Source organism: Megascapheus bottae, chromosome 17 (assembly GCF_031878675.1).
Source record: "Megascapheus bottae isolate mThoBot1 chromosome 17, mThoBot2.hap1, whole genome shotgun sequence".
NCBI lineage: Eukaryota > Metazoa > Chordata > Mammalia > Rodentia > Geomyidae > Megascapheus > Megascapheus bottae.
Window position 1 is genome coordinate 33734319 of NC_143525.1, and position 12772 is coordinate 33747090.

Sequence of the window (12772 nt, forward strand, 5' to 3'; positions counted from 1 at the left end):
AGGCCAAACTCCCTTCCCCTTTTCTAGAGGTTAATTGGAGATAGGAGTCTCTCGTTCTTTGGTGTCTGGTCTGCTTTTAACATCGATCCTCACATTTCAGCCTCTGGAGCATCTAGGATTACAGGTGTGAGCCAGCCACCACACCTGGCTTTGCATGATTTTTTTTTTTTTTTTGGCCAGTCCTGGGCTTGAGCTCAGGGCCTGAGCACTGTTTTTGGACTTTCTCAAGGCTAGAGCTCTACCATTTGAGCCTCAGCGCCTCTTTTGGATTTTTTTTCCAAAAGACCGGAGTCGAACCCCGGTCTTTGTGCATGCTAAGCAAGCACTCTACCAATAGGCCAAACTCCCGGCCCTGCATGATATATTTTAAGCATACATTTTAACATACTTTTCCTATACTTGGTTTTGTTCATCTATTTTCTTTTTTTGTCCTTTATGGGGCTTGGACTCTGGGCCTGGGGGTTGTTCCTGATCTCTTCAGCTCAAGGCTACCGCCCTACCCCTAGGCCTGGGCCTTGTCCCGGAGCTCTTCAGATCAAGGCTATGGCCTTACAGCTGGAGCCACAGCCCCACTTCCAGTATTCTGGTGGTTAATTGGAGATAAGAGTCTCTCCAACTTTTCAGTGCCCAAGATGGCTTTGAGCCACCTTTTTAGTGTCTAGGCTGGATGTGAACCATGATCCTCATATCTCAGCCTCCTGAGTAGCTAAGATTACAGGGGTGAGCCACCTCTGTATAGTCTGGGCTATATAATGAGGTCAAGGCCAGCCTCAGCTGCACAGCAAAATCTTGTCTCAAGCAAAGGGAGGGGGGGAAGAAAAGAATCTATTTGCAGTCCACACTTTTTCCTATCTGAATTTCACTAAAATTACATCAACAGAAAAGAGATCAATAATCAAAGAATTGGTTTCCATCAGAGAAAAGACCAGATCCTGGACTAAGCATATGAATGTGCCTCCTAAACCCTTCAAACCTCCTCTAAGTTTGAACTGCCTACTATGAACAGACTCATTCTATGGTCTACTGAAGATGAATAAATATGCTTTAAATGATATCTGTGGCTAAGTATGTTAAGTTAATGTGGAGATAACCATCAATGAACAACAATAAATAAAAACATATTTTTGGTAGAAAAAAGTAAAAAAGAGCTGGCACATGGCTCACACCTGTAATCCTAGCTACTCAGGAGACTGAGATCTGAGAATCTAGGTTTAAAGCTAGCCCAAGAACTAAGTTCGTGAAAATATTATCTCCAATTAACCACTAGAAAATGGGAAGTGAGGCTGTGGCTCAAGGGGTAAGGCATTAGCCCAGAGTTCAAGCCCCATGACCCATAAAAAAAAAAAAAGAAAAAAAAATGCTGAGCTGAAGTGTAATTCAAGTAGTAGAGTGCCAATATGAGAAAGAAAGCAGAGAAAGAGGCCCTGAGTTCAAAGAAACAGACAGGCAGGCAGGCAGGCAGAGACAGAAGAGACATTATTACTAAACATCAATTGTGGGGAGAACATGAAAGAGTTGATGCTGGCATTACAAAATCAGTTCAGTTCATTAGAGTTAAGCAGTCAGGGTAACAACAACAAAAAAAAAACAACCTGTATAAAACAAGATTCTAGGCCAGGAGTTTGGCCTAGTGGTAGAATGTCTGCCTAGCATGCATGAAGCCCTGGGTTTGAGTCTTTGCTATCACATACATAGAAAAGGCTGGAAATAGTGCTATGACTCAAGTGGCAGAGCACTAGTCTTGAGAAAGCCCAAAGACAATGGTCAGGCCCTGAGTTCAAGTCCCAGGACTAGCAAAAACAAACAAACAAACAAACCAATCAAAATTTTAGTGATCTTTCATCTTCAGGGGAAAAATGGACTGGGGTCTATTTCAGCCAGCTTACAAAGTTTGGCATATATTTGTCAATACTTTAAAGCCATTTACTCAAGTACAATCCTAAGTGTATTAGCAAACTGGGTGGTAGCCTTGAGCTGAAGAGCTTAGGGACAGGGTCCAGTCCCAGAGGTCAAATGGACCAAATGGACCAAAAAAATTGAATACCAACTAACAAAATCTCCTGCTTCATAAGGTTTCCCTTCTACAGTTGTCATCTTTTTTGTGCCCAAGGAATCCATTTCTCTTACCTTTTTCTTCAAAATGTACTTTTCTTTGGAGAAGTTTGCTTATGTCTTTACTTTAATGTTCTAATTGAACATTTTTGAACAACTATTATGTGAGAGAGACTATATACAGCTAAATAAATAAGGCACAGAGTATCAAGCACAGAGTAAACTAGTAAACATAAGAATAGCAATTAAGCAAGCAGTGTTAACAGAAGCATGCTCAAAGGTAGGTTTAGTCAAGGAGGAAATGTTGCGGTTGAGTTAGTTTAGCTATGCGAAGGATGAAATTAAGCACAGTTTTTTTTTTTTTTTTTTTTAACTACAACAGCACAGGATATGACATTTTGGGGGCCAGGTACTTTTTAATATCAAAAGGGCCTAAATCTGTTTTAGTGTGTCAAAACAGCATCCAGAACGTTACACATTGTCCTGTGCAGCTGTTTTCATATCACCCACCACGCAGATATCTCTTGTGGGACGAAATGTAATCCATTTGTTTTCTTGTCATTCACGGGCCGTGCCTCCCACCGCTTCAGGTTCAAAGTATCCTGAGCTGAATTCAAGGTTCCTAAGTTGTACAACAAACCTTCACAGAAGTTGGAAGGCCTCGTCCATCACCTAAGAGTTGGACCTCAGCCATCAGCAGGCAAGGCAGTATCGGAATTTAACACCTATTCCGCCCCCTGGACTCTGCTCTCCAGGAAGTGGCCTGTCTAGGCCAGGGCCTCCACTCCCCTTTCACGGACTGCTGATCCCCAATTATGTCCCACCCCTTCCCCCCCAACCCCAGTCACTCACCCTCGGTTTCCCCCTGAGCCTTCATCCTGACAGCAGTGAAGGCCTATGTCTGCCACAAGAGGACAAACCTCTCACCGCCACCAGCAGAGGATCCAGAGGGACTGAATCCTCAGGGGCAGGGCATTAGCAATCCCCACGCTTCCCAACAAGGCTCAATCAGAAGTCCCGGGCGGCAAGAAGAGAAGGGTGCTCGAGGCCGCCGCCATCTTCCCCAACGGAACTTCCCAGAGATCGCGAGATTAAACGTGATCCCGCGAGACCTAGGAAGAGGCAAAGCACCAGAAAAAAAAAAAAATCTCGCGTAAACTGACTGGTTAAGACCGAGTTATCGCGAGGCTTCTTGTAACCCCCTCCTCCCCCCGCCCGCCTTCCCTACTGGTTGGTTAGGATTCTGTCCCTGGATACTGAAGCCTCAATTCGGTGGAGTTCCGTGTTCGTCGTTTCTTTTTAAACGTGTGCCTGTGCTTGCACTTCAACTCAAGGACTTAGGCTCTGTTCCTAAAAGCTTAAAGCCGGCGCTCCGCCGCTTAGCCCACAGCTTCCCTTCCAGCTTTTTTGATAGCTTAGAGGAAGTGAGAGTCTCATGGACTTTGTATCCAGGCTGGTTTCAAACTTCGATTCTCACGTTTGTCAATTGAACCTTTTGCAAATTAGGGGGCCGGGAGTGTGGCCTAGCGGTAGAGTGCTTGCCTAGCATGCACGAAGACCCGGGTTCAGCTCCTCGGTACCACGCACATAGAAAAAGTCAGAAGTGGTGCTGTGGCTCAGGTGGTAGAGCTCTAGCCTTGAGGAAAGCCCTGAGTTCACTCCAGGATGGGCCAAAAAAAAATTTAAAAATGCAAAATTAAAAACTGCCTCTTGGGCTGGGAGTTTGGCCTAGTGGTTAAGGTGCTTGCCTAGCATGCATGAAGACCCGGGTTCAATTCCTTGGTACCACATACATAGAAAAAAGCCGGAAGTGGTGGTGAGGCTCAAGTGGTAGAGCTCTAGCCTTGAGAAAGTCCAAGGACAGTGCTCAGGCCCTGAGCTCAAGCCCAGGACTGGCAAAAAAAAAAAAAGAAAAAAAAAACCTGCCTCTTGTGGAGGACCAGCCTGGAGACTTGGATCCAAAAATCAATCAGGACAAACAAATCCGAGACTTGTACCTTCAGTTAACCAGAAACACAAGAAAGTGAAGGTGTGGGGAGCGTGGCCTAGCATGCACGAAGGCCTGGGTTCGATTCCCCGAACCACATACACAGAAAAAGCTCGAAATGGCACTGTGGAACAAGTGGCATAGTGCTAGCCTTGAGCAAAAAGTGTCCAAGGTCCGTGCCCAGGCCCTGAGTTCAAGCTCCAGTACTGGCAAATAAATAAATAAATAAATGAAAAATGTAAAAAGTGAAGATGTGTAGCTCAAGTGGTATTGGGCGATTTGTGAATAGAAAAAGCAAAACATGGTATTGTGTGGGAAGGGAAAAGGGGACAAAAACATGAGAAACTTCGAGAATGATGTACCCACCACTTGATGAATGTAACTAACTCCTCTATACAGTATCCTCACAATAAAATAAAATTAAAAAAAACTCTATTATTCTTGATTAAAACTACTACAACAACAAAAACCATGGTATTGGGTCACTTATGAATAGGAAAAGCAAAATATGCCAGGCTTTGGTGGCTCATGTCTGTACCATTACTCAGTAGGCTGATATTTGAGGATTATGATTTGAAGGCAGACCAGGCAGAAATGCCTCAAACAAGCCTAGTGCAGAGGCTCTTGCCTGTAATCCTAGCTACTAGGAGGCTGAGGATCAAGGTTCAAAGCCAGCCCCAGTGCCACAAAAAGACGTCACACTCATCTCCAATTAACCTCTAGAAAACAGAAAATGGGGCTTGGCGCTAGGGTAGGGCGGTAACCAGGACCTGATGAGCTCCAGGACAATGCCCAGGCCCAGGGGTAGGGTGGTAGCCTTGAGCTGAAGAGCTAAGGGACAGCATCCAGGCCAAGTTTAAGCCCCAAGACCCACACACAAAAAAAGGAAGAACGAAAGAAAGACAAAAAGACAAGAAATGTCTCAAACACATATCTCCAATTAAACACACACACATCCCAAACCAAATAAAAATGGAAGAAGTAAAGACAGGCGTGGTGGTTGTCACCAGTGATTCTAGCTACTCTGGAGACTGAGATCTGGAAGATCACTGTTCAAAGTTGGCCTGGGCAAGAAAGTCTATGAGATTGTATGATTCATCTCTGATGAACTATCCAAAAAGCCAGAAGTGGAGCTGTGGTTCAAGTGCTAAAGTGCTAACCTCGAGCAAAAAAAATATATATATATATATTGCAGGGACAGCACCCAAGTGCTGAGTTTAAGCCTTCACCAAAAAGAAAAAAAAAAAAAAAACCATAAACCTCATAAATGGAGGTGTGGCTCAAGTGGTAGAGTGTTTTAAGTGGAAAATGCTAAGGGGCAGTGCCCAGGCCCTGAATTCAAGCCCTAGTCATGGCACACAAGAACATGTGTTTGTGTGGGGGGGGGGAGGGTGTTCCTTGGACTTTCCTGTCAGGGTTGGCTTAGAACCGGGATTCTCATATCTCAGCTTCTTAAGTAGGATTACAGGATGGAGTGAGCCATCAGCCCCCAACTACTGTGTAGAGGTTCCATCCCACTCCAGTACTGGGGCTTGAATTCAGGGCCTGGGCACTGTCCCTGAGCCTATCTTTGTGCTCAAGGCTAGTGCTTTACCACTTGAGCCACAGCACCACTTCCAGCTTTTTCTGTGTTTGTGGTACTGAGGAATTGAACCCAGGACTTCATGCATGCAAGGCAACACTGTACCACTAGAGTTTTGAGAAGTAAAAATGAGAGACCAAACTGGGTGCAGGTGGCTCACACCTGTAATCTTAGCTACTTCAGAGACCGAGTTCTGATGATAGCATTTTGAAGCCTTCCCTAGCAGAAAATCCCCTTGTGATTCTCATCTCCAATTAACCATTCAAAAACCCTGGAAGAGGGGCCAGGAGTTTGGCCTAGTGGTAGAGTGCTTGCCTAGCATGCACGAAGACCCGGGTTCAATTCCTCGGTACCACATACATAGAAAAAAGCTGGAAATGGTGCTGAGGCTCAAGTGATAGAGCCCTAGCCTTGAGAAAGTCCAAGGACAGTGCTCAGGCCCTGAGCTCAAGCCCAGGATTGGCAAAAAAAAAAAAAAAAAAAAAAAAAAGAATAAAAAAACCCTGGAAGAGAAGTCTGCATCGTGGTTCAGGTCTGTAATTCGAGCTCTTGTGGAGGCTGAGATTTGAGGATCGAGGTTCAAGAGGTTCAAAACAGTCCGGACCCAAAAAAAGACCAGAGACTCTTATCTCCAATTAACCATGGGGCTGTGGCTCAAGGTTAGGGCGGTAGGCTTGAGCTGAAGAGCTCAGGGACAGCGCCATGCCCAGGGTTCTAATCCCATGACTGACAAAACAAAACGTAACAAATCACTGGAAGTGGAGCTGTGGCTCCAAGTTGGTCATGCGCTAGCCCTGCACAGAGGACAGCGTCCAGGTCCTGAGTTGGAGCCCCTGCCGAAGCGGGGTGGGTGTGTGGGGATAAGAGGCCATTAGCAACTTAGAATTCTAGTTCGTCCGTGGAATGCATGAGGATGAAAGATCATCATTTTCTGGAGAGCCACAGGCCCATCTCAGAGGCTGGGTAGTCGAGCTAGTCGGTTAAATTGGAAGAGTGGGGGTAGTGCCACCCAAGGAAAGAACTCTTGTAGCCTTGGGCAAACGTGACTTTGAGGCAGCGCTGGGGCACTTGCTGTTCTGCTTGAGTACCTGAAACTCACGTCCCTAAGGCTGGGATCTTTATCTGTAAAATAACGGCGAGGCAGTAAGTCTTGGAGGGTTATATAGAAAACGTACGCAAAACGCCAGGGGCCACTTCGGTGAGAATGGTTGACAATTCAGGCACTTGGTGTTGGAATGTCTCCGCATTCGTCCTCTGCGTCAGGAAAGCTAGGAATACATTGCTAGCTCAGAGACTATGGCCGTCCAGTAAGCCGAAAGGAGTTCTCCACCTTGATGGCTTCAAGGTTTGGGGAGGCAGGATTAGCTGCGTCTGTTTTAACAGGGGAGGGGGCGAGAGGCGTGCACCTCTCGCGAGAGTGTAACGGGCTGCGCTGGTGGCTCCTGTTCTCGCGTAGTTTCATCAAGACGTGTGTGTGGGGGGGGGGAGAGGTGGAAGGGCCGCGCAGAAACCTCGCGAGAGTCCGCCAGGCTCTCGCGATATTCTCTGGGCCTGCCCGCCCCTCCCCCCTCCTTCAAGTGCCGTTTCGGTTTAAGCTAGTGTGTGACTGAGTCTGTGTGAGGGAGCGAAGGTGTGTGTGTGTGTGTGTGAGAGAGAGAGAGCGAGAGAGCGAGAGGGGGGTACTGAGGTGCGGCGGAGGCTAGAGAAAGGGCTCCTTCAGGAGCAAGGGGCGAAGGGAGAGTGAAGCATCTAGGCTGCGGGACCAGGCGACAGGAGGCTGCCCCCAGCCGGGCTACCGGGTAGGGGAAGGGCCGGCGCAGTCCTCACAGGGCCCCACAGCCGGAGTCGGCCTCACAGCCGCGGGCCGTCGCCTTCCTACTTCCTCGACCTTCTCAGCGCCCGGGCCCGAGGATTAGCTCGGAGGAGGGGTGCGGGGGAGGGGGGCAGACTCGAGCAGCCGCCCGTGGTTTCCAAACTCCACTGCCGAGGAACTGTTCATTCCTCCCCTCGCTCTTTCGCGGTTCCCCCCTCCCCCCCCATGTAGGAGGGTGCTGAGGAGCAGGGAGGGAGGAGGAGCCTGGCCTACTGTCCTTTCCCTCCCCTCCCCCTTGTAGGGGCGCTTTGGTGGGCGTGGAGTTGGGGGGGGAGGGTGGGGGTTACTTTTGGGAGTGCTGGGGAACTTTTTTCCCCTTTTTCAGGCCAGGGGAAAGGGAATGCCCAATTCAGAGAGACATGGGGGCAAGAAGGACGGGAGTGGAGGAGCTTCTGGAACTTTGCAGCCGTCTTCCGGAGGTGGCAGCTCCAACAGCAGAGAGCGTCACCGTTTGGGGTCGAAGCACAAGCGGCATAAGTCCAAGCACTCCAAAGACGTGGGGTTGGTGACCCCCGAAGCAGCTTCCTTGGGCACAATTATCAAACCTTTGGTGGAGTACGATGACATCAGCTCGGATTCCGACACCTTTTCTGATGACATGGCCTTCAAATTAGACCGAAGGGACAACGATGAACGTCGTGGAACGGATCGGAGTGATCGCCTGCACAAACACCGTCATCACCAGCACAGGCGTTCCCGGGACTTACTAAAAACTAAACAGACCGAAAAAGAAAGAAACCAGGAAGTCTCCAGTAAGTCAGGATCGATGAAGGACCGTGTGTCAGGAAGTTCCAAGCGGTTAAATGAGGAGAATGATGACTACGGGAAGGCACAGGTAGCCAAAAGCAGTAGCAAGGAATCCAGGTCATCCAAACTTCATAAGGAGAAGACGCGGAAAGAACGCGAGTTGAAGTCTGGACACAAAGACCGGAGTAAAAGTCATCGGAAAAGAGAAACACCCAAAAGTTACAAAACAGTGGATAGTCCCAAGCGGAGGTCTAGGAGTCCCCACAGGAAATGGTCTGACAGCTCCAAACAAGATGACAGCCCCTCAGGAGCTTCTTACGGGCAAGATTACGACCTTAGTCCCCCAAGATCTCACACCTCGAGCAATTATGATACCTACAAGAAGAGTCCTGGAAGTACCTCAAGAAGGCAGTCTGTCAGCCCACCTTACAAAGAACCTTCTGCCTACCAGTCCAGCACCCGCTCGCCCAGTCCCTACAGTAGGAGACAGAGGTCTGTGAGTCCCTACAGCCGCAGACGGTCATCCAGCTATGAAAGGAGTGGCTCTTACAGTGGAAGGTCTCCCAGCCCCTACGGGCGAAGAAGATCCAGCAGCCCTTTCCTAAGCAAGCGGTCTCTGAGTCGGAGTCCACTTCCCAGGTGAGCTATTTGATTACCATTCTTCTGAAAGATGGGGGTTGGGGTATATAGGAACTGGCAATTTGTCATGACAACGTTTTGTGGAAGCCCCCAGTGATCATGTTAGTTAGTTTGGCTATTGATGAGGGTAGGTGATGAATTTGGTCTCCCCTGAAATCCAGAGTTTAAGAACTAAACATTTCACATGGCTCCATCTTCTAAAGGTAGGTACTCCCCAAATAGTGGGAAGCTGCTGGGAAGTTGTAAGCTTCTGTGAGAAAAATCTAGGCAGAAGCCTAGTGAATTACATAGTGTTGTTACTGATTTCCCTGCTTAGGCTTTTTTTTTTTTTTTTTGCCAGTCCTGGGCTTGAGCTCAGGGCCTGAGCACTGTCCTTGGACTTTCTCAAGGCTAGAGCTCTACCACTTGAGCCTCAGCACCACTTCCAGCTTTTTTGCATGTATGTGGTACCAAGGAATTGAACCCGGGTCTTCGTGCATGCAAGGCAAGCACTTTAACCACTAGGCCAGACTCCCAGCCCTTCCCTGCTTAGTTTTAAATATTAAAAAATCACCTTGGTATGAGTGCTTAAACTTTATTGGCACTAACTGGAAACAAGAAGTTACACATTTTCATTTGTGTAATTCAGGACTGTTTGCCTAGGTCATCTTACCAATTGTGTATTCATTGCTTAATCATAATTAATTGTTTTAATTAACGGAAGGGCCCTCTTTTAACTAATGTTTTAGTGAAAATTCAGCTAGTTAGGTCATTTTCCTTTTGACATTATATAGCTTGATAGTAACTGGCTTCAAGGAGAATTTAGTTTTTCTCAGGACCTTTTCCTGTACCACTGGCAATTTTCAAAATCTGCTAAAAGTGTCATGATAGTGTCTGTATTTTTTGACAAAATCGTATTGGCTTTAAATTTCAGTGTTAGTGTAAATTATCTGTGGAAAATTGTGTTTTTGTTCTTAGGTAATGATAAGTACCTCTTTTGTGGACTCACCTCCCCTGCCCACAAGAGCAGATGAGGAGCTATAGTCATATTTGAGCAGAATCCTAATATTTCTTTGTGATCTTTGGCAAATTTTTTAATTTCTCCATGCTTGAGTTTCTTCATGTGTAAAATGAAAATAACTACCTACTTCTAGGTTTGTTGTGAGAATTAATATGAAATGTATAGTATAATACCTTTTACTCAGCAAATTCTGTGTAGTGAACACTGGTAGAGAAATTAACATTACTTTGAAAAAAAAATCACTGCATGTGTTTTGTATGTCAGTGTATTTTTTTTGCTGACATTAAGTTAATAATTATTCAAAAACTCATGAATTTTTCAAACTTCAGAGTTTTTGTCAATGGCTGAAGGTTCTTTATATTTTCTCCCCATTTTAGTATAAAGATTGTCAAATAGGTTGAAAATTTTATAATAAACACCTCTATGTCCAACAACTAGATTTTATAGTTACTATTTTTTATTTTATTTATTTACTTTTTGGTAGTCCTGGGGCTTGAACTCAGGACTTAGGCACTGTCCCTGAGCTTTTTGCTCAAGGCTAGTACTTTAGCACTTGAACCACAGCACCACTTCGAGGATTTTCTGTTTATGTATTACTGAAGAGTCAAACCCAGGGCTTCAAGCATGCAAGACAAGCACTCTACCACTAATCCACATTCCCAGTCTTAAAACTTTTATAATTGTTATTATAAAGGTGATGTATACATTGGCTATAATTAAATAAGTCAGGTAAGGAATACATTTCTTTTTGGACAGTACCCCCCCCTTCCCTTACTCTATAGTTCATATTTACCATATATTTGCTCACATATCTATTTATGCTCCTACCAATTTTTTGTTTAATCTCAAAATTGCAGGTATCAGTACACTTTAATATGTATACTGTTTACTAGAATACCATATTTTTTTTGGGGGGGAAGATAAGTAGTAAGATTTATTCATGGTGAAATACATAAGTCATAAATATAGCATTTATAAGGTTAAATAGTTTTGAAAGGAAACCTAGGAAATATTCTCATAACATTTGTTTTCTTTTTCTATATTTGAGATAGTTTCACTATATAACTCAAATAGGCCTAGAATTCATGATCCTCCTGTCCCAGTCTCTTTAAGTGGTACGGTTTTATATATATATATATATATGTATATATATATATATATGTATATATATATATATACATATATATATATATATAGAGAGAGAGAGAGAGAGAGAGAGAGAGAGAGAGAGAGAGAGAGAGTGTGTGTTGGTGTCTCACATCTATAATCCTAGCCATATCAGAGATCTAAGGATCAAGTTTGGGAGCCAGCTCTGCAAATAAATCCCAGAGACTCTCAATGATTACCAGCAAAAAGCCAGAACTGGAGGATAGCTTAAGTAGTAGAGAGCCACACTTGAGTGGTAAGAGCCCAGAAAGAGTGCAAGGCCCTGAGTTCAAATCCTAGTTTGTTTAATTAATTAATTAATTTTGGAAAGGAGGGGCGGGGAGTTTGGCCTAGTGGTAGAGTGCTTGCCTAGCATGCACGAAGACCCGGGTTCAATTTCTCAGTACCATATACATAGAAAAAAGCCGGAAGTGCTGCTGAGGCTCAAGTGGTAGAGCTCTATCCTTGAGAAAGTCCAAGGACAGTGCTCAGGCGCTGAGCTCAAGCCCAGGATTGGCAAAAAAAAAAAAAAAAAAGGAATGTTTCCTTAGAAATGGATCTAGTTTGGTAGTTTGGCACTGGTAATCTAGCTACTCAAGGGACTGTTGAGGATCAAAGTTTGAAGCCAGCCCAGTCAGGAAAGTTCATGAATCTCTTTAATTAGATATCAAAAAACAAAAACATATGTGGATCTGTAGCTCAAGCAGTGGAGGTTAGCCCTGAGCACAAGCCCCAGGACAGGCACATACACACACAAAGAAATGTATCTTTGCATCCATTATATTAGCAGTGGGAATTAGTAGCAGCAGTTGGGTTTCAAATGGTTGGAAAGTAACAGTTCAGGGGAGGAGTGTGTGTGTGTATCTGCCTGTCTGCCTGCTTGTCTGTCTGTCTGTGTCTGTCTAGAGATTGGACCAAGGGTCTTTTACATGTTAAGCAAGCGCTTCACATTTGTGCATGTATATGCATGCACGTGTTTGGGTATGCATGCTGATGGTGGTACTGGGGCTTGAACTTGAACTTTAGGCCTAATGTTCTTGCTTGCCTTTTTTGGTCAAGGCTGACCCATTACCACTTGAGTCATACCTACACTTTCTGCTTTTTGCTGATTGACTGGACATGGAATTTCACAAACCTTTGTTTCCCTGACTGACTTTGAATCCTCCTCAGATCTAAGCCTACTGAGCTTAGAGCATGAGCCAGTAGCATCCAGCTAGCACTGTACATTTGTAATTGTACACACATTATTTAATGCTCCCCATGTTAACCTAATTGTTCCCTCTTATTTTTTTAGTAGACTTGGAATATAATATTTATATCACGGGCCAGGAGTTTGACCTAGGGGTAGAGTGCTTGCCTAGCATGCACAAAGACCCAGGTTCAATTCCTTGGTACCACATACACAGAAAAAAGCTGGAAGTGGTGCTGAGGCTCAAGTGGTAGAGCTCTACCTTGAGAAAGTCCAAGAACAGTGCTCAGACCCTGAGTTCAAGCCCAGGACCGGCAAAAATAAATAAATAAATAATACATATCACTAAAAATAACCACAAAGCAGGGCTCGGTGACTCACACCTATAATCCTAGCTACTGAGTAATGAAGATCGAGGTTCAAAGCCAGCCAGGGCACAAAAGAACCTGAGACTCTTATCTCCAATTAAGCTCTAGAACATGGGAAGTGGGGCTTGGCTTGAGGGTAGGGCGGTAGCCTTGAGCTGAAGAACTCCAGGACAGTGCCCAAGCCAATTC

The 12772-nt window shown here is 45.3% G+C and overlaps 2 protein-coding genes across 10 annotated transcripts in view; one reads left to right on the forward strand and one right to left on the reverse strand.

The window, feature by feature from the left end:
• Med1 (mediator complex subunit 1) overlaps positions 1-3145 on the reverse strand; it is a 47410-nt gene extending 44265 nt beyond the window's left edge. Inside the window, exon 1 of the mRNA XM_090350754.1 lies at positions 2905-3145. Within this exon, the coding sequence (XP_090206880.1) occupies positions 2905-2929 (25 nt within the window). The 5' untranslated portion in view covers positions 2930-3145. The remainder of the gene's footprint in view (positions 1-2904) is intronic.
• A 4049-nt stretch (positions 3146-7194) lies between these two features.
• The window catches only part of Cdk12 (cyclin dependent kinase 12), a 111218-nt gene continuing 105640 nt past the window's right edge, over positions 7195-12772 (forward strand). For 8 of the 9 annotated variants that reach the window (XR_016538346.1, XR_016538347.1, XR_016538345.1 and 5 more), the window contains exons 1-2: positions 7195-7420; positions 7820-8880. Coding sequence is in view for 4 of the 9 variants with exons in the window: in XM_090350759.1 (XP_090206885.1) it covers positions 7835-8880 (1046 nt within the window). In the remaining 5 variants the exon portion in view is untranslated. Of the gene's footprint in view, positions 8881-12772 lie in introns of all 9 variants that reach the window. The other variant, XM_090350760.1, reaches the window with a different exon arrangement.